The 25,541-nt window shown below is 40.6% G+C and overlaps 1 protein-coding gene and 1 long non-coding RNA gene across 2 annotated transcripts in view; one reads left to right on the forward strand and one right to left on the reverse strand.

Annotated features, from left to right (window-relative positions):
• LOC147576806 (uncharacterized) overlaps positions 1-25,541 on the reverse strand; it is an 859,087-nt gene that overhangs the window by 642,798 nt on the left and 190,748 nt on the right. The gene's annotated exons all lie outside the window — the stretch shown is intronic.
• LOC147576808 (tripartite motif-containing protein 43-like) lies at positions 8,087-15,704 on the forward strand. The gene is made up of 6 exons (XM_086679449.1): positions 8,087-8,488; positions 9,159-9,254; positions 12,351-12,581; positions 13,043-13,065; positions 13,935-14,032; positions 15,044-15,704. The coding sequence occupies exons 1-6, from the start codon at positions 8,087-8,089 to the stop codon at positions 15,535-15,537; spliced, it is 1,344 nt and encodes a 447-aa protein (XP_086535575.1). The 3' UTR covers positions 15,538-15,704.

Below are 25,541 nucleotides of genomic sequence, written 5' to 3' on the forward strand. Positions count from 1 at the left end.
ATTCTCTTTCCCTCTGCCCCTCTCCCTCCCTCTTTCTCGCTCTCTCTCTCTAAAATAAATAAATAAACAAACAAATTTTAAAAAATAAAAAAAATATTCTTGCCTATCCCAAAGAGCTGCGCTTTATGAAGTAACATAAATAATCCACAAACATCAGGATAAAACGTGCCCAAAAGCCTTATATGTGTATATAAATATATGCTCATGACTACCATTGACAACAGTTTATTTTTTTGATCCTATATCTTATTATTCCTTTATCCATTTTATCCTTTTTACTATCAACTGATTTTAAACAAAACTGATACTGACTTCATTAGAGTTGATGCACTTATTAGCACCTTCACAATATAAAAATGAAAATGTACAAGTAAAATTTGGGAGTGTTAAAGTTAGGGTTACAGGTGATCAAAAATTGAGACATAGTAATGGGCACAGTTTATTCAATTACAAAACATAGTGTACTTTTATATATCAGAATAACCTATGACTTCACCATCAAGCTAGACTAACAGTCTTCTGTTGTCACTCATTTAGATTTATTTGTAGAACATGCAAGAAGAATAATATCATTGTTTAAATTCTGGAGGGGGGCATTTTAGTAATAGACACATTGACCAGCAGAGGAAATACAATATGTAAAATATATTTATACCATAGACAAGCAAAGGAATTGCTTAGTATTTTCCTCTGACTCCTTAAGAACTCCTCTTGGAATTTTTCTTTTGGCTTTAAAGTGGAGTCATTTAGGTCTGGGCATTCTTGGAAGCAAAATCACTTAGAAATTAATATTTTGTGCTAAAAGAAGAAATATTTCACAAGAACAAAAAGCTTGAATTTTTCCTCTTTTAAATTTTGAAGTCACAGTTTGTATCCAATCAGATATTAAATCAACTCAGAAATTGGCCAGGAATTTTAAAACTGGTTTTGACTGGACTATTCTTTTCATTCCACAGTAAAGAGATCCTTCAATAAAGAAATAACCAACCAGGATATCAAACTGTTTGACAATGTGAGATGTTTGAGGTGTAGACATGACCATCAAAATGCATCTTTGAATTTAGAAAGATCTAACTATTGTGCTGTGTGGAGAACATCAAGACATATTATGGATGATGATTTCACCTCTGAAAAACAGTATTGGGAGCTGGATGTGGGCCAGGTCTTGGGAGTAAGCTCTAGGAGTCTATAAGGATTCTTGGATAAGGAAGAATGACCTGCTGATGGAATCTGAGGATACATTTCTTCTTTTATATGTGAAAGAGAGTAATTGTTACATTTTCCTGTCCAGTTTTCCAGTGTTTGTCAATAAAGAAATCTCTGGGCCAGTTGGTATATGTTCCTTGACTTTTCATTCCATCTTCTCTTGTTCCATCTTCTTTAAACTAAAATCATCTCTGTGGCCCACTTACCTAGAATACATGCTGTGGTTGCACACCTGGTTTGGGAGTTTGCTGGGGTTACAAAAATGTATGAGTGTGTGATTCCAATTCAATCGTGTAATGTAGGGTTTGATTACTGTATGCTACCCAATAATCTTCGCTACAGTTAACATACTATATACTCTGTTTACCAAATTCCACTTCTGATATGGACGTAGTTTTGAAATGCATGTGATTCTACATATTTGTGATTAATAATTGAGAATAGCCAGTAGAAGAAATGCTATCTACCACTGAAGATGACACAGTTGAGGATAATAAAGGACAAAGAAGGGACTTGACTCATGTTTCTCAAAGTTTCATTCAGTTTCCCCACCATCATAATCACCTGAGCTTCAGGGCCGTGGGTGGCTCAGTTCGTTAAGTGTTTGACCCTTGATCTCAGCTCAGGTCTTGATCTCAGGGTCGTGAGCTCAAGCCCTGTATCAGGGTCCAAGTTGGGCATGAAGCTTACTTAAAAAAAATAATAATTTACCTGAACTTTGGGTGAAATGCCAATTCTTGGCTCAAACCCAAGACCTAGAGAATCAAAAATATTGCATGTCAGGGGCCAAAATTCATGGTTTGACAGTCATTCCAAGTAATTCAGATGAATGCTGGATTTTGAGAAACACTGAATGAATCTGGTTTATACCAGCAAACTTCTTAACATCTGAGAGCTAGAGTATCACTAGACACAATTTGATCCAGTAGCATTGATTACATATTCTTTTTTGTTAAGTTTATTTATTTATTTTGAGAGAGAGAGAGCATGAGCAAGCAGGGGAGGGGCTGAGATAGAGAGAGGAAAGAGAACCCAAAGCAGGCTCTACACAGTCAGTACAGAGCTGGACATGGGGCTGGATCTCATAAATCGTGAGATCATGACCTAAGCTGAAATCCAGAGTCAGATGCTTAACCGACTGAGCCACCCAGGCGCCCTGCTTTTTATCTGCTTTTAAGAAACTATAGGGGCGCCTGGGTGGCTTTGTTGGTTAAGCTTCCTACTCTTGGTTTCGGCTCAGGTCATGACCTCACAGTTGGTGAGTTGGAGCCCGATAGTGTGGAGCCTGCTTGGAATTTTCTCTCTCTCCCTCTCTCTCTCTGCCCCTCCCCTGCTCTCTCTCTCTCTCTCTCTCTCACACACACACACACCCACACACACACACACACACAAGTAAAAAAATTTTAAAAGCAGATAAAAAGTTTATATTTGGGGGGTATTTATTTACTTATGTGGAGTTCATTTAAAACAAGACCCATATTGATCACGTAGGTTAACTCAAGGTGTGGCTTCTTACTAGAGAGCGAATGTGGAAGTTTGAATAAGTTGGTTTAAGAAGGTTGCCAATCAGCCATAATCTTCAGGGTGTGTTTACCAGGCTGCAAAAATCGAATCATGTAACCCAACACCTTTCCCAAGATTCAATAACTGAAGCACTTTGGGTAAATGGGCGTGGTCTTCAAAGACTATAAAACATCAGGCAAAGGGCTGAGTTCATTATTCTGTAGAATCTGTGTTTGGAGTTGGCTGGGCTGTGGAGACTTCAGAAATTTACTGCTACTGAAAGGTGAGCGCCTAATCCTTGAACCGACTTTACCGGAATCACGTACGGAACAAGAATGGAAATCTCCATTACCAGTAACCACGGGTGAGTACTCATATTCATGAAAGCAACTTCTGTTATTTTCTCTTAAAATTAGGAACGATAATCCACATGTCTGTTTGTTTAGGTTGTTTCCAAAGAATTTAATAGTAGAAATTGTTTCATTACTTTAAATTTAGTCCATTATGAGGATGCAATCTCTTCTCTTTGTATTTATTTTTTGAGTTAGTATGATTATTTTTCCTCTGTTATTTTTGTGTACATTGATTATTCATATATAATTGTGAAGTACAGAAAATAACTTGGCACCAGATAGCTTGCAGTGTGGTAGGTAAAGCAATAAATATATGCTAATTGTATTATTTTTCTGTAGATACTAAGTCATCTATCCATGCCTACCAAGCTGTTCATGTTATGCTCTGTGTATGTGCATATTTAAGTACATGTTTGTATCTCAGGTCTATTTAAAATGCCGGTCGGTTCAATGTGCTGAATTATCCCACAAACATTCATTGTGAGGTTGAGTGTTTAAAATGTCTCTTAATGTTCTCAGCTTCAGACTTGGATTTCAGTTTTCAGAGGGAGATTGTCAAGTGTTTAGGAATTGGAGTGACCTAGAGAAGACTGTTACTTTTCCCTATGAGGAAGTTTAGATATGGGAAGGTTCTCTGCATCCACTGAACATGAAAATAAGGACTCTTGAGTGTAGCCAAATCAATTTATGGACAGTCCCTGACTTAAGATGGTGGGACTTAATGATTTTTTGACTTCACAGTGATGAGAAAGTGTTGCACATCCAGTAGAACCTGAACTTCAAATTTTGTGTTTTGGTCTTTTCACGGGCCAGCAATGGAGCCCTACTGGTTCTCTGGTGATGTTGAGCAGCAGCAGAGGCAGCCGCAGTTCCCAGTCAGCCAGCGACCGTGACGGTTGACCTCTGATGCACTTAAATCATTTGTACCTACACAACCATTCTGCTTCTCACTTTCAGTACAGTATTCAATACATTACAGCAGATTTTTGACACTTTATTCTAAAATGGACCTTGAAATAGCTGATTTGGCCCAGTTTTAAATGTAAGTGTTCTGAACACTTTTAAGGTGTGTGAGGCTAAGCTATGATGTTCAGTTGGTTAGGTGTATTAAATGTGTTTCCAACTAATGATATTTTCAGATTACAATAGATTTTTTTCAGATGTAACCCCATCATAAGTCAAGAAAAATCTGTATTTTAAAATTCTTTTTTGGGGGGGCGGCGCCTGGGTGGCTCAGTCGGTTGAGCGGCTGACTTCGGCTCAGGTCATGATCTCGCGGTCCGTGAGTTCGAGCCCCGCGTCGGGCTCTGTGCTGACAGCTCAGAGCCTGGAGCCTGTTTCGGATTCTGTGTCTCCCTCTCTCTGACCCTCCCCCGTTCATGCTCTGTCTCTCTCCATCTCAAAAATCAATAAACGTTAAAAAAAAATTTTTTTTAATTCTTTTTTTTAAGTTTATTTTGAGAGACAGAGAGAAAAGGAGCAGGGGAAGGGCAGAGAGAAAGGGAGAGAGAGAGAATCCCAAGCAGGCTCCCAAGCAGAGAGAAAGGGAGAGAGAGAGAATCCCAAGCAGGCTCCACACTGTTGGGGCTTAAACTCACCTGAGTAAAAACCCGACCTGAAATTGACAGTCTGACACTTAACCAACTGACCCACCCAAAATCCCCAAGAAAAATCTGTACTTTAAAACACAATTTTTATTTGCTGCTGACAACTATTTTAACCTGAGGTATATATCATTTCACAGAGAACTGGAATTCTAGATAATGAGTCTGTTAGTCTCTTTTTTTTTTTTTTAAGTTCTTCATCTTTTTTTTTTTTTTTAATGAAATTTATTGTCAAATTGGTTTCCATACAACACCCAGTGCTCATCCCAACAGGTGCCCTCCTCAATACCCATCACCCACCCACCCCTCCCTCCCATCCCCCATAAACCCTCGGTTTGTTCTGTTTTTAGGAGTCTCTTATGTTTTGGCTCCCTCCCTCTCTAACCATTTTTTTTTTCCTTCCCCTCCCCCATGGTCTTCTGTTAAGTTTCTCAGGATCCACATAGGAATGAAAACATATGGAATCTGTCTCTTTTTTTTTTTGTCATTAAAATCTTGAACGCATCAGGGTTGATAGAGAAGATAAATTGACTTGTTTGAAAATTTCAAAATGAAGGGAAATAGATAAGATCTGAACAAAGTATACAATATTTAACTTTAAATAGGTCAGCTTTTTGTATTAAAAATAAGGTAGACTGGGAGAGAGGATGTTCCTTAAGAAATATGCTAGGCATTAAGACAAGTAGATTTGGTTGTATGCATTGAGTGTGTATTCGTGTAGCATGGTTGCATAACCAAAGGTGAACTATCTGATGGTTCTCTCTTCTCTGTTTCCATGGCACATTACATGTTTCTCATTATTACAACATCCTTTTCTAAAAACTAAACTAAACTACACTAAACTTGGTTATATCATCCTTCAAACTCTGACTCGCTGGCTGATCCAAGTACAGATGTGTTTACAATTAGTTAATTACAGCCAGTTACAGATTTCTCTGGAGTACCTGGGGGTTCAATAGGCTAAGCGTCTGACACTTGATTTGGATTCGGGTCATGATTTCATGGTTCCTGGGATTGAGTCTCATATGAGGCTCTGCATCGAGCCTGCAGACAACAGCACTGAGCCTGCTTGGGATTCTCTCTCTCTCTCTCTCTCTCTCTCTCTCTGCCCTTCCCCCACTCATGTGCTTGCTTGTTCTCTCTCTTTCTCTCTCTCTCTCTCTCTCTCTCAATGAATAAACTTTTTTAAAAAAATTCAAACGCTGGGGCACCTGGGTGGCTCAGTCAGTTGAGTGTCCAACTTTGGCTTAGCTCATGATCTCACAGATAGTGAGTTCGAGCCCTGTATTGGACTTTGTGCTGACAGGTCAAAACCTGGAGCCTGCCTCAGATTCTGTGTCTTCCTCTCTCTCTGCCCCTTCCCTGCTCATGCTCTGTCTTTCTCTCTCTCTCTCTCTCCTCTCTCTCTCTCTCAAAAAAAGATAAACATTAAAAAACAATTAAAAATTCAAACTCTGACCCACTGAGTACTAGAATATTGTCTTTTTTTTTTTATCATGATGAAACAGATTACTGTCATTACAATTCAGAGATCAGTAAATGCTGCTTGATTTAATATTAATCTTGGACACTACAGCTCAGAGTTGTCTTTTTTTTCCATCAGTAAGATCTATATTTGAGTATGGGATCAGTCATTTATTCAATGTGTGACTTTTAGACAAGTAACTTATTTTACTCATACTATGTCAAGCTTATTCATTATAAAGTGTTGGTAAAAACAGAAAATAAGTTGCTACCATTATTAAGGAGACTAAAACAGGTAATCCAGGTAAGAGGAGTTAATCCATGCCTAGAATTGGAAAACAGTATTAGCTTCTACTATTATCACCTTAATATTATCATTAATGTTATCAGTCTAGAAATGATTATATTGGAATGAATTCTTGGCCAGTTTCTAGGCCATTCTACACAGGGCAAATTTAAACTTTCTTCCTGTCCCTCAAACTATCTCCTCCAGATGGGTGGGTTTGGGTAGAAGGCTTTATGTTCCATGTCACTGAAAATCGTGTGTTCATCAAGCAGAAAGCCATGAATCTCCTCCCACAAACTGTTATTCATAAATATATCTGTAGGCATCACTGTCTCATTGCTACCTATTTTTCAAAGAGGTATTGTAAAGCTGGTTTTATAAAACCAGCAATAATTGTAAAGCAATAATTCACCTCATGTCTAACTCCAACTTATTTTGGACCCAAAATGAGTTTTCAGCCTTGCACGTATACAGCCTCTCCCATTCAAGTCCTTCCAGATGGGAAAGATAACAGCAATCATATAATTAAATATTTAGTCACAATTTATGGTAACTAAAATCATGTATTTTTAAAAATTTCAATAAATGAATTAATATATTAGCTGGCAATAAAGTGAAGAACTTATTAATAAACAATCTTTGGATGAGTCCTGTTTTAACCAATGTTTTTCATATCCATTGATGATTCTTGCCAGAAAAGATGATCATCATGATTATAAAATGATTTTTCTATTTCCTTAATTCCTCTTACATGTATTTATGGTCAGTGCCATAGTGGCTTACTTTAATGCCTTGATGACATTGTCACACACCCAGGTCTTCCATTTCTGTCATCCTCAGGGTGTATGCTTTGGTCTCTAGGCAGGTGGACATTGTGGTAACAAAATGACAGTCTCATGCATCACATTCAAATACTGTCCAGAGGGGCATGAAACAGTTGACTCTTCCTTATGGTTCTTCTCAGGAGCCAATAAACACTTCACAAAATCCTCATAATAGCATTTCCTTCAAATTGCTTTGGCTAAATAGGGTCAAGCGGCCTATAACCAATCCCTGGCAAAGGGATAAGGATGATTGCATTAGGTGAAATCTGATCCATGCTCTGTTCTGGTGGTTGGATCTGTACTACATTCCCAGGTCCACTTAGAAGGGAAGACACAAATAAACTAATTTGGAATTGTACAAGGGAGCTGGAACTCTGGTATGAAGGCCATGTTTGACAAATCAATAATCTGACCTATATCATGAGGACTGTCTTTTCCTCAGCATCTGCTATATGCAATATATAGCGTGTCCTGCTATATATACTAGGATATTCGTACATAAAGGAAGGAAATAATTTTTACACCTTTTGGTATGTTTTAATATATTTTTAAACAATTTTAATGTTTATTTTTGAGAGAGAGAGCACAAGTGGGTAAGGGGCAGAGAGAGAGGGAGATGCAGAATCTGAAACAGTCTCCAGGCTCCGAGCTGTCGGCACAGAGCCCAACACAGACTCACACTGACAAACCGTGAGATCATGACCTGGGCCAAAGTCAGGTGCTTAACCAATTGAGCCACCCAGGCACCCCCACCTCTTGGTATTTTTTAAAGTTTTGAATATTCACTTCCTTAAAAGGCCTATGACAAACTAATTTCCTCTTTCTTTACTTTGTCTCCTCAGAAATATGGATTCCAACATCTTCCAGAATGAATTCACTTGTTCCATATGTGTGAAGTACTTCATAGACCCGGTCACTATAGGCTGTGGGCACAGCTTTTGTATGCCTTGTCTTTGTATCTTCTGGGAGGAAGCCTATCATCCTCCTTCCTGCCCTGTCTGCAGGGAAACATCCCATCAAACGAACTTCAAAACCAACATTGTTTTGAAGACACGGGTATTCCTTGCCAGACGGGCAAGACCTTACCACTTACCGAGCTCTGCAGAACAGATGTGTGAGATACACATGAAAACTAAGAACTTCTTCTGTGAGGTTATGAAGGACCTGCTCTGTTTGCTGTGCTGTAAGTCAAAGGAGCATGAGGCCCACAGACATTGTTCCACTGACTGGACCGCTGAGGAATACCGGGTAAGCAATGGCTGAGACAGAATCTGGGGGATCTGATATTTGAGAGACTAGAAAAAAAAGAATTTATTCATCCATTCATCTTACTGAACAGGTATTAACTGGCATCATGTGCCCGACACTTGGATAACCTATTGAAAAAAGGATGTTCTCAGTCCTACAACATTTACATTTCCACAGTTAAAATCTTACAACTCAAGCTTGATGGTGATAATAATGTTGATCATAGTTGGAACTGTGAAGACCAAGGTAGACAAATCTGTTAGTTTCAGGAATGGTTATTGTCCATTATAACCATAATTACACAAAGCCTAAACTAATAGACTCTATTTAGAAACACCGTCTCTCCACTAAAGTAATAGGGTATTAGGAGATGATAACTGGTAACAGGACCATTAAAAGGTGAGATAGGTTCATTTATTGAAAATTGGTTTTATGATGTAAAGTTTGACAGCCAGTGTCCTCCATGGTGAGACACCCTTTCCAACTGTAGCTTTACTATGTGGTTATAAAAGTCCTCCATATTTGACATTGAGCTTAGCAGTGAAATGCATTGGCACTTTGCTCTCTTTAATAATCATGTATTTTGCATTCCCTGCCCCTCTCTGTCTGTTATGACATGGAAGTTTCAATAACAGCGTTTCTGATGCTCACATTCATGGTTCTTTTGTAGCAAAAGCTCCTGAAAGAAATGAGGTCTGTGTGGGAAAAGACACAAGAAAATCGGAGAAATCAAAAAAGAGAGAGCAGCAAAATCAGAGCATGGGAGGTAAGCAAGGGATTCTTTTTTCTTTAGTACCAGCTTCAACCACACAGTGATTATACAATAAAAACTTGAGCTAAAATCATAATGTTAATAGTCTTCCATGTGTGAGTAACCAATAGCAAATCAGTTCCACCTAATCATATACAGGGAAGTATGTCATTTTTGTGAGGCTTTCTTCCTAAAACCAAAAAACCCACCTAAAAGATTTTATTTCCTGGATAACACTGTAACACACCAACAGGTATAGGAAAATCACTGTCATAATAGGAGACAATAATTGATACATGAGATAAATACAGGGTTTCTTAGAAGGAAAAAAATCTTTGAATGTGCAGAAGATACTCTCTGATTATATTAATGATTGGACAGTTTGATATTGTAAACTCATGAGAATATCAAGCAGATAAATATGTGAGGGTTGAGCCTAACAGCTAGAGGAATCCTGAAGAAGTTGATAGCCTAAAAAGTTCATGCTGGTTAACACATGTACTATAAGAGATGCAGTGTTGAGACATATGGCTTGAAACAGTAGCATTGGCTACTTCAAAATGTGACCTAATGAATGAGAGAGGAATGTGGATCTATCATTTGTGGATTCAAAAATATGGATTGAACACCACTAGTAGAAGATGTGAAACAAAAGCCTATCCGTATTTTTGAGGAAGTGAAGATTTCCTGATGGAAATATAAACAAACAGTATGAGGGAACCTTGTCAGCACTAATAAAGGAATCAAAATGGGGCTGTGTGAATGACAAGGTGATAAAACAAAATTATCATCATTACTTAAAGGTGATATCATTAAGTATATAACCTACAATATTTTTTCTTTGAAATATCCAGTGCCTACTGTGTCTCAGTAACTGTTCCAAGCCAACATAGAAATAGACAAAAGCAACAGATTTCTTTGCACTCAAGGAGCTCATGCAGTAGTTGGGGAAGGTATTTGACAAGTAAAAATATAAAACTTAGAGTATGAGTCATCATGATAACTGCTTTTTGAGAAAAATACAGTAGGAAAGTAAGTAAGGGAAGTAGCTTTGACAAAATTGAGTTTTCAATACGGTGGTCAGAAAAGACTTACTATGGAATATCACTTTGGGCAGACACCAGCATGATGTCAGAAATCAAGGCATGTGGCTATTTGGGAAAATAGCTTTTAGGAAGAGGTAATTAAACACATCTCACACTAAACTTAGGATTTCCCCACACCTGCCTGTATTTCTCCATTATGAAGACAATAAAGGAAAGTGACTAACAGTAGAGACATTTGAAGTCAGATCTAAATATTGAGTGTGACCTATTTATGAGAAGCACAGTTGAAGTAAGCATGCTAAGTGGGTGAACTGAATGTAAGATGAACCAAAAACTCATTTAAAATACTGAAATTTAACTGGTGTAATGAGGAGAAGTATCCAAATGGATCATAGATAAAGGCACAGAGATAATTAGGTGTCATTTTACTGAAGGTTCATCTAATATATGCTAAGAAGTTGAAACATATTGAACACAGTTAAAAGTTGCTGAAGGAGTTAAAGCAGAGATATCACAATTCTTTTTTAGAGAGTTCATTCAGATAGCAATTTATAAAGAATAATGATTGATTGGAAGACCTCAAAATGAAAGTCAAGGACGCAAATAGGCTGTTTAGGAACCTTGAAAGGAAATTTGGGGAATGAATTGAACACAGATAATGGGAAATGGAAGGATTCAAAGGACAGTCTTTATGGTAGAGAAATGCCAGAAAATATTATCTGTTTGAGTGTAGAATGTTAAATGGATAAAATTTAAAAATGCAACAGATTTGCTTGAATTTGGAACATCACCAAGGTTAGAAATGGAGGAGGTATGGCTGGTCTGGGTTAAGATAATGTTAGTTTGAGAAATGTGCCACTGTAACTTCCTGTGAGATATCCTAGAAGAAATGTGCAGTAGGCAGTTGGATGCGTAAGGTTGGAACCTATGTGAAAGATTGGGATGGGACAGGGGCATTTCACAATTGTTGGAAAATTTTAGGCATTGGAGCAGAGGGTTTTCACATGGGAATTTTTGGAAGGAAAAGTAAAAAGTTTTCACATGGAAGGATAACTTGGGAAATCCCTGTATTAGTAACTCCAGCTGGGAAAGAGTAGCTGGAGAAGGCAAATTGTTAGAAAGAAACCAGGAGACAAGGATTTCCTTGAAGCCCAGGGTATGCAGGGTTTATAGCAAGAAGGACTGATGAAATATAAAGAACTTTGTAACATGCATGTAACAACTCATGTGGATTCAGCAAAGAAGGTTCTGGGGAGATAAAGAGCAATCTCATTAAAACAGGAATAAAAGAGAGATTTCACTGATTGGAAGAATGAGAGTTCCATAAACAAGTCCAGTGAATGTATACCTGTGAACAAGAAATAGGCTTTTTTGGAGTAAAAATGACAGCACAAAAGCCAAGACATCGGGTCAACCGAGTACGTTTGTTTTAATTTCAAAACTATGTGCATGAACAAACCACGTTTAAATGTTGGGAAGAAAATAGGGAAAGATAAAGTGAAAAAAAGAAGAGAGGAATTAATACTGGAAGGTGGTTGTCTGTTGACCAGTGTCTCTAAGGACATGTGGAAGTCAGCTAAGAAAGGGGGTGTGGAGCCTTGAGCAGGATGAGTTAAGCTGCATTCATACACACAAGGTTCTGGTCTGCTTGCAGTTTGTGGACATGGAAGCAAACATTTTAGAAAGGACTTATCTTATTCTAGGAAGTAATGTTTGCTATTATTTTCAGAAAGCGAGTTAGTCTGTAGCTAAAGTATCTGGGCATACAAGAGATGAAATGGATTTAGTAATGAGGATTCTTAGCATATTAGGCAGGACAATTATTAAATCACAAGTACCTATTATTAAGAAAACGTAGATATTTGGGGGAAGGAGTTAGAGTCAAGTTTTCACTTCTAGTGCCAAAAAATAACCAAATGAGCAGAAAAGGGGATCAGGGGGCAGAAAGATGTCCCTAAATTTCTGTTTTCAAGAATGTACCCAATTGCTAAATGTCAGAGGAGAAATAGCAGATGATAAGACAGGGAGAGCCTGCTCTGTGGTCTAAACAATCCACTCACCGCAGGGTTATGTGTCTCTGCGGAGGGAGATGATCCGTGCTGAATATCGGAAGGTGTACCACTTGCTTTACGAGGAAGAGAGACGTTATTTAGAGAGAATGGAAAAAGAAAGCAACGAGATTTTACAACAACTCAGAGCAAGTGAGGACAGCATGGACCAAAAGGGAAAACTCCTAAGAGGAACGTATGAGGACCTCAGGAAAACGTGTCATAAACCAGACGTGGAGCTGCTCCAGGTAAGGGCTGAGGAGAGTCACGGGGCTGCCTGGAGAAAGTCCACAATCTCTTCGTCTACCGTCACGCGTTGGCAGTGATGCTTTGTGATGCTGTGGGAGGGGCTTTACCTGTCTCGGTGATGCAGAGGTCCAAAGGGTATTCTTGCCATACATAACAACCAAGTCTGAAAAAGCAGGTTAAACACAATCCTAGAGAACACCTCCTTCTCAAGCTGTAATATACATTCACTTACTGATGGACAGCCCCGAGAAGCTTGTTTGAAGACTATGGATTTGTATGTGGACCTGGCAAAAATGAGAAATTTCAGAATCTGTACAATTCATTTTCTCTTTCTGTTTCCGTGTACATGATACAATTTGCTGGAATTGGGGCTTACCCACTCTTGGGAATAAGTAATGAGGTCTCTACTGCGAATCTTGCGGCATATACTGAGGTTTTTTTTTTCTGTTTCTCTTTGCAGCATTTTGAAAACACTTTAAAAAGGTAAGTTTACGCCTATATTAAAAGTTTGAGAATTGTTTAAGAGTAATCAGGCTATTGGTGCTGAAACAGGAGCATAATTTATTATGATAATAGAACCCATTTTATATTTATTTTTCCAGGTCTCATAAGGTAGAGACGCGTTTGTCATTTTGTGTAAGGTGGAGCTGGACAGGGCTCTGTGGAAGCCCGTGCGGTTGGCAGTTCTGGGCACAAGCTGCGCGTAAACAAAGCTCCATTTGCGATTTTAATGCTTAGAAACGTAACACATTGAGGATGTGGCCCAAAGCTGTGACAGGCTTATGTGGGAGAAATAGGTGTTTCCGAGAAGCATAGAGTGGGAGAAGGGAGAGAAAGCCACGGGGCAGGCGGGGGGAGGACCATGTAGGGTTTGGGCTCCCACGCAGCACGTGGCTGACTCCAGCTTCACGTGGAAAGGCTGTCTGTGGCACTTACGGAAGCTGGGACCTGGGAGCAGAATCTCTGCCCGGGCTAAGCTCCTCACCCCCTTGCTGTGCTTATATGGACACAGCATCTCGGTGGTGACCAGTGTGGATTAAAAATCAAAGTGCCCTTCTGTAATGTCCTCAGTTTCGAGCCATTTTGCAGAACCCCTGCTTGGCTGTGAAGAACCAGATCCTGAAATATTATGCCAGGATCAAAGTGTTAGGAGGTAGAATTGGGTTTAGTTTGCTCTTCATAAAATAAATGGATATTTGTTAAGTTTCCTCGTTTGTGGAGTTACATTCATAACTATTTACGATGCTAACTATGAGGATGTTAATGAAGCATCTTCACGGGGACGTAGATTAAATATAACCATTGTAATGAAAATGAACTCAGAAAGAGTAACTGACTGTTCTTTTTTGCAGGAGTGAGTCAGTGCAGCTGCACATGCCCCAACCTGTGGATCCACGGCTCAGTTCATGGCCCATCACGGGGCTGATAGAGAGACTCAACCATTTTCTTGGTAATAGACCGCCCTTTGGTGGGATAGCCGTACGTTCTCCTCAGCTAGTGTCTACGGGTTATGTTGCTCCATTGTACGATTGATGATTTCATATCTGGGCATTTTGTAACCCAAGTTGCCTTTGTGGAAAAATAATATATGTGGACCAACAAATAATATCTGGAGAAAAGCCCAGTACAATAGTTTATGATAAGCTACCTGGAAGTAAGCAATAGGAAAAGATAGTCGATGTGTGCATCATGCTGAGATTTGGTGTTAACTGTATGAAACACGTAAATCTGCATGAACATTCAGTACATTCCAGGTTTTGGGTTATGTGGTGATTACTGGCTGTGAGATGAGTAGAGAGTTTTGTTTTCTAGAATGTTTCACAATGAATGCACTCTACACAGTACATCCTTTATTCACATAATACAGAAATACTTTGTATAAATCAATAGTGTTGAGAACAGAAAATGAATACTTCTACACAACCCCACAAAGTAAGCTAACCACTTACTGCATAATTTTCTTCTCAAAAATTACATTTGCTGAAAATTCTCACAAGCATTCTACTTGTAAAAGATACGAATTTTTCTTTCCGGTTATTTTATCTTGATATATATTGGTAAAAAACACCTAAATATGAGGCAAAGTGACCACTCTTTAGGAATTATTATTATTTAGAGTTATTCTTATTTTCTGAGAAGAGAAGTTGGCTACTCCTTTCTGTTACTGTCAATTACTAATGATGTCCCAATTTTAAAAGTTTCAGAGGAAAAAACCAGAGCTTAGCAATATCCCTCGTCTTTATGCATTTTAAGAAAATTCATAAATGTCTTCTATTTTGTCTCATTAATGATTTGCTCATTATGAAGACAGGCCCTGGCATACAGTAGATTTCTAGAGCTTCCTCACTGCCCTGGCCCTTGTTTCCAGGGAAAGCTAGAAACCCAGACACGATATAAAGCCCACGTCCACCAGGAATTGGTAACACTCCATGTTAATGGGACTGTTTCCTTCCTCCTGCAGTGCCCATTTTTTTTGAAAACGAAACAACGACCTGTCACATGCCGCTGTTTGAAGATCTGAGACGTTGGCTCTTCAGTCGCAATCATCCTGATGTTGTCACTAATGCAACAAGATCAAAATACTTTCTGGCATGGGGAGCCCAGACATTTACCTGTGGTCAGCATTACTGGGAGGTGGATGTGGGGAACTGTCGGAACTGGGCCCTTGGATTTTGCGATGATTCTTGGACAATGAGGAATGACATGGCGCTTGACTCAGAGGGGATTTTTCTACTCTTTTGTATCAAAGAGGACAACCAGTGTCGTCTCTTTAGCTCCTCCCCACTGTCGCCTCAATATGTAGAAAGGCCTCTGGGCCACGTGGGGGTGTTCCTGGATTATGAGTGTGGTGTGGTGAGCTTTGTGAACGTGGCCAGTTGCTCCCTCATTTGCAGTTTCCTCTCACGTTCCTTCTGTCTTCCTCTCCGACCCTTTCTATGCTCTGCACCCTCGTGAGGAGGGACATGTCAGAAAGTGACCGCAAGCGTCAGCTCAGCGAAGTGCCTGCTTGAGGGTCTTCAACGTCTTCCTTTATCCAACCCATTGACTATTTTTAAAGGTTGATGATTACAAGCGTATACATTTGTTTCCATTGTATTTAAATAAAAACAATCTCTCTTAGAGGTTGATGCCATCTTTATTCTACGTCTTGTCCTTTCACTTGATTCCAAGGTAGCTGGAGGCGAAGAATACCTGAGTGGGTTTACTCCGCTGCATGGGTTAAAGCAAGAGCACAGGTTTCTTCTCACTGGCAGACCTGGAATTCTCTCCTCTTTGCTCTGCATCTGCTAAGGCGTGTTTCTTCACCAAGTCTCAGCTTTAAAATGTCTTCTTCATGGAACGGTTTTTTAAAGCTTCTGGACTAAATGAGGTCTCCTGATTGTATGGTCTCAGGAGACCTTATACTCTCTGTAAAGTCCACAAGCTAATATTGCCCCTCTTCTTCTTGTTTACCCATTATGAGAAGATATATGCCAGGCTAATGTATAGATATATTCCAGTAGGTAGCACTGAGTTTAACATGTAATTGACATTCAATAAATGAGTAAATTCATACATATTACACAGTAGCAAATCAGGACATGGGGTACCACTGTCAAAAGCATACTAAATGTAACCAAAATTAAATGGGACTAATGAGGAGTATTATTTAAATGTATAGCGACCTATATCTTACGTTCACACACAGTACAAATCTGCCTCTCAGGCAGTAAGGCAAAGATCAAGCATCAATGATACCTAGCCCTCTTTCTGAGAGACTGAAAATTATTGATCCTAATGAATCAGATTCCAGAGCATGAAAGTTGAAGTTCTTTAACAGACACACCATATCAATGCCAGTTGGGAAACAGAAGCAGGATGTTGTCACTTTTTCTTCAACTCAAAAAAGATTTATACATTGGTGTGCCTGATAAAATTTGACGCTTAATGAAAGAAAGAAAATATCATGGCAGCCCATGTCATATATATATTGGCATGGAACTATTTCAATTTTCACCTGTAACCTGTCTTCTTCTATATCAAGTTTTGAGTAATCTAATTTTAAAAACATTGTGGAATGATGAGCTGTACATATGAGAAAAGAATAACACTTTAGGTTTAAATTCAAACAATCATTCTCAAACTCAACTACACATTAGTATCACCTGGATAGATTTTAAATCTCTGGGATGTTGTTCAGGCAGTGGCACTCTTTAAAGTTCTTCAAGGGGCGCCTGGGTGGCGCAGTCGGTTAAGCGTCCGACTTCAGCCAGGTCATGGTCTCGCGGTCCGTGAGTTCGAGCCCGGCGTCAGGCTCTGGGCTGCTGGCTCAGAGCCTGGAGCCTGTTTCCGATTCTGTGTCTCCCTCTCTCTCTGCCCCTCCCCCGTTCATGCTCTGTCTCTCTCTGTCCCAAAAATAAGTAAATGTTGAAAAAAAAAAAAATTTAAAGTTCTTCAAGTGATTTCAATTTTTTTTTTTTAACGTTTATTCATTTTTTGAGACAGAGAGAGACAGAGCATGAACGGGGGAGGGTCAAAGAGAGGGAGACACAGAATCTGAAACAGGCTCCAGGCTCTGAGCTGTCAGCACGGAGCCCGACGCGGGGCTCGAACTCACAGACCGCGAGATCGTGACCTGGGCCGAAGTCGGCCCCTTAACCGACTGAGCCACCCAGGCGCCCCAAGTGATTTCAATTTAGAGCCAAGTTTGAAAGTATTGATTGAGAGTAGTAGTTCTTAAACTTGGCTATACATTAAATACACCTGGGGAGATCTCCAGAAGCTGGGTGCAGACTTACATGGGAGTCTAAGATAACCGTGCCTGTGCCTAATGTGCAACCCCCATGCTCCTGTGTTCCCTGTTTGGCCATTCGGCTCCAATCACATACTCATGTATTTTGGTAACTCCCGCAGGCTCACAAAATAGGTGAGCAGTGATGACACAGTATTCCAGATAAGAGGCCCACAGGAGATGATTCTGATATCCAAGAAGGTGGAATGAAATGGCAAAATTCTGGGTTTCACGACCCCTTTATTTGAAGAGCAGTCAAATGAACTTATAAAGTAGAAAAGTAGAAAAGGCAATCAAGTATCATTGATTTGCTTTGATGGATGAGGGCTCCCTCAGGTACTAGGTTCCTGGTGTCCCAGGTCAGGCTCCTGACTTAGCCTAAATCTGTGACCAGAGAATATCAAAGACTTTACAGGACATTTCAAGAAGCCATCATTGTATGTCCAAATGATCCACTGCTTTGTCACGTCCACAAAACTCAAACTTCCACTGTCAAAATCAAGGAACACACCAACGAACAAGCAGTTCAGTTTCTCATAAGTAGGAACAGTGAAGTTTCATGTTGATTCACAAAACACTGCAAGGACACTGGTTAACTAAATCAAAATACTCAAGTCAATCTCATCCCTTGCCACTTAAAACAGCACCCAGATGGCTCTACCACTGAGTTCCATACATCCAAAAATTCATGAACTCCCCCTTCTCAGAAGCCTTTCATTCCTCTTTCCTTCATTTGTTTTTGATTCTTCCAAAACTATATGAAAAGCCAAAACCACATTCCCTCAAACTACTTGCATCCACTTTATGAATTCCTGACACTAGTGAAGAGCTTGTCATCTCTTTCAAACCCAACCTCTCACATCAGAAACTGGGCAAGCAATTGAAATGTATGAGTGATTCAAATCATGCAATATTCTGCTATGGGTTAGGTTAGGAAACTCACCTCCAGTCTCAAACCTCCCTCCTCCACAGCCTGATGTTTCTCTCTTCAGGGCAATGTTGCATTTGACTCTCTGGTTTGGAGGCCACCAGAAAGGATCTTCCTAAAATTCTCACTACCTGCTTTCAAAATGGATGTCTGTCCTCATAGCCCTATCTTCTGCTGTCCACCTTCGAAGGAGAAGGCCCTCCGTATTCATTAAGGACACTAATCCTTACTCCACTGCATATTCCCTGCCAGGATTTAGGGTCTGTCTCTCATTCTGCATGTCAGCTTTTTCTTTTGCTTTTTTCCCTCATTTTTTAAGTTTTATTTTTAAACCTAACATTTTCTCCTATTTGACCTGTTGCCTTCTCTACCTCCCACTGTTTTCACCATCAGGGGCACACTTGTTCAACTGCTGTCCATGTTTCCTTTTGATCCCCGGATCAAAGGTCCTCACTGGACTAATCAAATGGAAATAGCTGCAGTTCCCAATGATACGCTCTTTAATACCTGGAATGTATAAACGTAGAAATCTCTGCCTCAAATATCCAATGATTTTTCACATCTACTTGACCTTGAGAACTCAGATTGACCTTCAGCCTGAGGAATTTGTCCTGAGAGCCTGAATAATGGCTATTGAACTGATCTAGATCAGGCTCTGTGCCTCCATCTTAACACTTGTTGAACATTCTTCTCGTAGTTCTTTTTTGGTAGTTACTGGGATAGTAGAGCCTAAAAATCCTAAGAGGCATGCTTGCTACCTTAGGTTCAATAGATGGCTGGATCATTTCTCCTGCTGTTCTGTGGCAGAATTGCATAACACATGATTTCAGCTGAAGTTCCTAATGGCACAGTTTCTAGGTCATTTGTCTCACCCTGATTCAGAGGGAAATACAGTCTCATACTTACCATCCAAGGTACATTCATACTGCCATATTTATGGAGGCTCTCTTGGATTCCTTGAATCTTCTTCCATAAATATCTCATCTGGTTTGAGAGCTTATTCTGTAAAAGAACTATGGATTGTGGCAAATACATCCAAGTTTCAGAACTCCAGTGGTGGGAAGGATGTAGGGATACTAGATACATATACTTCAGGGAGAGCAAAAGGATCATCACTTTTGCCTGTTTGCCCCCACTACTGATCAAAATTTAGGGGATTTCCAATTGCAGAACCATGCAATGTCAGGTTATCATTTGCCTGGTGAAACTGGTCAGCATCTTGCTTGGCAGGGTCAGTCTTCAGAACACACGGCATCTTCGATCCCAATATACTTCCAGTGATGCTTTTCCCCTGCTAATGCCAATGTACTTTATCCCACCTGTGCCCACTGTTGGGGATATATGTAGCCTATAAGAAAACCTTTCTGTACTTTTGTAGTTTTCACAGCCAGTGGCTCTTTCTCAAGGGGAGGGCTTTATAGTACCTTGAGCATGATGAGATCTGTCTCACCGATGGACATCATGACCATTTACTTAACCACCCTGCCATGAGGAGCAGTAGACTGGTGTATTATTTTTTAAAGTTTATTTTGAGAAAGACAGAGAAAACATGATCAGGAAAGGGCAGATAAGGAGAGAGAGAATCCCAAGCAGGCTCTGCACTCTCAATGCAGAGCCCTGTGCAAAGCTTGATCTCACAACCTTGAGATCTGAGTCATGTTCAGTTAGATTTCTTGAGGAACTGAGCCAACCAGGTGCCCCCTGGTGTCCTGGTGTATTTCCTTCACAGCCTCCTCCTGGGTACCCAGTACCTGGCATTCATGAAGGAGGACTCAGGCACCCTCATACCCCTCATGTCCTTACTAAAATCCCACCTGTTAAAGTGTTCCCAGTGCCATCACTTACGTGCTGTTCCTCAGCAGCCTTGTCAACAGAGCAGTATTTGTGAGCCTCATGCTCTGGAGAGTCAGAACAGAGTAAACAGTGCAGACTCTGCTCCTCACTACAGAAAATCATCTTTGTCTCTTTTTGGCCCCACACATCTGCTCCTCAGAGCACAAGAATTCCCTTAGACTGGCTTTTCTGGCAATGGACAGCAGATTCTTCAGAACAATATTGGTTTTGTACTCTGTTTGGAGAGTTCACTGCACACCAGGCACCTGGAAGGGAATTCATCTCCCCTCTAGGAAAGGCAGAAACAGGACCAACAGAAGCTGTGCCCACAGGATATGGTGACTGGGTCTGTAAAGGAATTCAGGAAGAGTGGGCAGATGAGTTCTTTCATGATGGCGTCTGGGATATTGGACTCCAGGTTTCTGGGGGAAGAAAATCATATAGGTTATCTTTTCCTCTTCCTTAGAGAAATAAAAGGTCCAAGCAAAATTTCAATCGGGGTGTTACTCTTATTACACTGGGTCTGGAGCATAATAGGTTTGATTTTGTAGAGGACACACAAATGGAAAACCAAGACTCAAGAGAGCTCTGAGATCTGTAGAAAACTGTCTTGGCTGCCTAGCCAAAACTATCCACTTCCAGCTCCCCTTCCTTTGCTCCTAAATTGAGAGAGGGACAGAGAATAGGAGAGGGAGAGCACACACAGTAACCCCACTCTTGCTGAGGTCTCATTTTTCACCAAAGAGATGGAACTGGAGGAGGTTGACATAATTTATAGCTCCAGTAAAGGGTCCCGAATGCTATTAAAAAAAAAAAATGGTAATGCTCATTACCAGTCATTGATTTAGTTCAGGGTATCTAAGCCTGCATTTCCATTACCTTATGTAATTGTCAGGCAATTCTCCTAGTATGCCCTTCTCTTAATTAGAACCCACGTGTCACGTCTGTCTTTCCACAACAATTTCTGAATGTTAAGTTAATGAAGAGGAACTAAACATTGTTGAGTGGGGCCTGATCCTAAATACAGTCTACCTTCATAAATAGACTCACCATGTGAAATTTTCCACCCTCATATTTTTGTTATCTGTACCACTCTAATAAAGCAAATGGAGAATTAAACAGAATGGCTATCTCTTCCAGGTCTTTAAGACTATTGCCAAACAGCCCTTCACATTGTGATAAGATATAATCTAAATGAAACAATAATCAGTACCAAAAACAAATCCTTCCCCATGAAATTTATTCTGCATAAAATTTGGGTCCTTCTGTCTATATCAGTCAAATACAGATGTTCTTCAAATTTCTTATATTTCTATATACTCACCAATATCACTTTTCTATTTACCCAATCCTTTCCTAACTTCTTGAACATCAAAGTCAAGAGAACTCATATGTTTCTTAAGAGACAAGCATTTACTTCACTTAAAAACAATATTCTCTTACAAATCATTGAATGCCCCATCTAGTCCCATATTATAGACTATTACCTCTGTTGTGAATCCAGGCATGCAGCAGAGTAGACCATCATAGGTACTCCATGTCTAATCAAACACTCCTAAAACCCTTTTTAGCATCCACCCAAGTACAAAACTACAAGACAGGTACAGCTTGGCAACTACTTTCTTAGTCTTTCTAGTATGTATAAATGACTAACGGATGCATAAAATAACAGAACTAAAACTAATCATCATATTAACTCCATATTAACACCCATAATGAGGCTAATAGAACACAGATGGCTCTAAGTAGGCAAACATCACTTCACAGATACACCTCAGGTCCCTCATAGGAAAACAGGAAATCTGATTTGTTTTCCTTTGGGAAAGTCGCTGCAACCAGCCAACCCTCTTCTGCTACCTTGTGTACTCACTTATAGAGCATGCCTCTGATCTCACAGATGCTTGCTGTAGCAGTGCTGATAGGAAGTCAGCTTGAGGACCAGGGCTTCCAGGTGAGAGCTTTCAGAGGTCTCCACAGCCAGGTGAGCTCCAAACATACTCTCCTAGTTCTGGAGGAGAATGAGTCTGGCCCCTAGAATCTCCTCATAGTGAGTCTCTGAAGACCACCAATTTCTTCCAAGTGATAGCACTTCAGAGGTCTTCAGAGGGGTGTTCCTATGGATGATGGGATTTCTTCAAACCAGAGGAAAAAATGGATTTAACATCCTGGCTAATCTCCTCCTGGCTAATCTCCATAAACCCATCTCCCCAAATGTCATCTCACCAAGGGCCACCTGATTTCACAACAAGCCAACTGGTAAATGTGGTCTTCATATCTAAATTTCTATACACCAATGGCTTTTGTCCTCAACTTGCAAAGAGATAGAGAGGATTAGTTTCATCAGTTGGTGATTTCATCCAATGTCTTTGAAAACTGGTTTGAAATTGGTTTCATGAGGTGTGTGCAAATATCTTCCTTTCCTCATGGAGGTAGTGCTTTGTTTCATTGATTGATTTACTGTTGTTGTTGTTTTTTAAGGTCAGACTTTCATGTAGAACATCTCTGGCCACCGCTCCAGGATGGATGTTTCTTCTGTCCCTTACACTCCAGATCAAGCCCCCCAAGTCCTCCCAGCCGCAGCAGGACAGGAGCACTCTGCCTAGTGCTCCCCAGTCCAGTTCAAGGGAGACAGTAAAGAATGGCCCCAGATCAGACACCCCCTTAGGTCAACTTCATTCATAACTTGCATTGCAACAGAACAGAAAAAAACAACCAGGATGGATGGGAAAAGGACAGTAAAAAATTTCTTCTTTTTTAAAAATGTTTGTTTAGGGGCGCCTGGGTGGCGCAGTTGGTTAAGCGTCCGACTTCAGCCAGGTCACGATCTCGCGGTCCGTGAGTTCGAGCCCCGCGTCGGGCTCTGGGCTGATGGCTCAGAGCCTGGAGCCTGTTTCCGATTCTGTGTCTCCCTCTCTCTCTGCCCCTCCCCCGTTCATGCTCTGTCTCTCTCTGTCCCAAAAATAAATAAACGTTGAAAAAAAAAATTAAAAAAAAAAAGTTTATTTTTGAGAGGGAGAGACAGAGTGTGAGCAGGGGAGAGGCAGAGAGAGAGGCACAGAATCTGAAGCAGGCTCCAGGCTCCAAGCTGTCAGCACAGAGCATGACCCAGTGCTCGAAGTCAGGAGCCCTGAGATCATGACCTGAGCCAAAGTTGGAGGCTTAATGGACTGAGCCACCCAGGTGCTCCAAGACGAAATTTCTTTTTAAGGAATAACTGATAGCCCCACTCTATCAGAACTGGATCATTCAATCTGAAAACCTAGTTTTCCTGATGTATTTCCCACCTAACAATCAGCCCGGTGATGCATTTCTGGAAAGAGTGGCAACTATAACCCAGTCTTCAAGTTTTACAAAGTATATGTTTATATACATGTGAAGTGGATGATGCTCCAAAGTGTTCATATGCATGGTTTTTAAAAATCATCTTGAATTCCAAAAGCACATGCACTCTCTCACTGGGGCCCACTATTGTCAAAAGCACCCCTAAGGGCTTAATTTCTCACTGCTTCACCAATTTGACAGCGCCCTCCAGTGCTCCCGGCAGCATCGGCAGCATCGAAACATATGTCACTTAGGGCAATAATATCTCTTTACCCCAAACGGTCATAAAGTGTTGCCAGGAATGAGGACGTTAAAGGGATTTTGTTTTATTGTGGGTTCTTGCATGCTTCCCATGCTGGAAATGGTGGAGACACTGGGTGCGCCCACACTGGCCCAGGCACACCCCTGCAGAAACTGGCGCTGTGCGGGGAGGCACGGGGGTGCCACCAAAATCACTTGCCCTAGCCCTGCAGGTCCACAGAGAACATTAACCCTCTGCCCCTCAGGCAGCAGCTCTGCAGATCTGCTAGTTGAAACTCAGCAGTTTAACTGCAAATCTGCAGAATCCGTCAAGGTAGCCCTTACATTAGCAGCTGGATTCAATAACCAGGGGAAACTGGGTGTAGGCTAGGAAATGGCTGCCACCCTCTTTTCCCTCGGGGTAGTTTAGCCTAAGCCCCCTGGTATGTCAGAAAACCAGCATGATGTCCATGCCATTAAACCTGCAAAATATGAAAAGAGGACTCCTCCTTCTATTCCAGGTTGACCAGGCAGCAGCACCTACAGGGTGAATGCCCTGGATATATATTCTCTTTAATTCAACAGATTTCCATGTCAGTCAACATTTCAGATTCTCTGGTCAGAAATGGAAACTTTGGCCTTTAAGATCACTCACTGTGAACTTGAACTGAGGTCAGTGAATCTTTATTTTTCATGTTTTCTCAGTGGTGTGAATTGGCTTGGAGTGGTTTTGGGTTGTCAGGTGGAAGCATTTGTTTTTGAGTATTCATTGAATCCGTAGCTAAGAACACATGAGATAGTGTGGGCCGAGTTTCTAATGACAGAATGTCATCACTTAATGAGTTGAACGATTTGTAGCCTATCTTATCAAATGATACCCCGAATTTCAGAACGTCTGTTTACTGTTTATTTATTTAGCCTTCGGAAATGCTCCACAGTACACCCTTGTGTGTATATCATTGTTTGTGAGAGAGATTGCTAGACGTGATGTTGCTCTGGTAAAGGACATGTGAATGCAAGATTTTGAGCGTTACCACTGCACTGTCCTCTTACGGAGTGGGATGGTCTGCTCTGGCTGGATGGATAGGGATGGGGGACGCTGAGCAGGTTTCCTAAACCACCCGCTGAATGAGAAGTGTGTTGGGATGGGCACAGCTCAGACCAGGGAAGGGGTGGGGCTACAGGGCTACTGAGGTTCTCTCACAGGGGCCCACTATTGTCCAAAGCAACCCCAAGGGCTTTATTTTCCTCCCAATGCTTCACAATTTCCCTGTTACCTCTGAGATTTTGGCATTTCCTCATTCTGCTCCTTTCTCAACTTTTTAAATAAGGTTCCTTTTTTTAACTATTGTCCCAGCCTTGCTCAATATGTATGTCATTCCCAATAAGGGAAGATTTTGGAAGGTTCTGGAAGGGAGTTCTGGCTGGTGATGTTTGAGAGTCAAAGGAAGCAAATGGTTCAAACCCCTTCACACATTATCATTAACTCCTTGCTTTTAAAGTGTGCAAACTACCCTCTTCCCTAGTTTCAGCAGCTTTCCTTAAATTGACTTGCCACACTTCCTAATGAATCCCTGTTGATGACTTTTGGGGTTCTCAAGTTTATTTGATAGCATTGTTTCCTTCTTCTGTTTCCCCCTACACTGAATTTGGTACCCTACAGATCATGTAGAGGTCTTGGCTTGTCTGTACCAGTTCCTTCTGGACATCACTGCTCCTTCCCCTTTTCTTATGTAACACTTATTTTTAAGACCAAACTCTAGAATAATTTCCTTCCAGTTTTTTACATTTTAAATAATGTGCTTCACTTCCTATCAAGTGCTTCACAGCCAAGGACCTTTCCTGCTGTTATTACCTACAAGAATA

The sequence above is a fragment of the Puma concolor genome, chromosome D1, assembly GCF_028749965.1.
Source record: "Puma concolor isolate L17-30 chromosome D1, mPumCon1.1.hap2, whole genome shotgun sequence".
NCBI classification, from domain to species: Eukaryota; Metazoa; Chordata; class Mammalia; order Carnivora; family Felidae; genus Puma; species Puma concolor.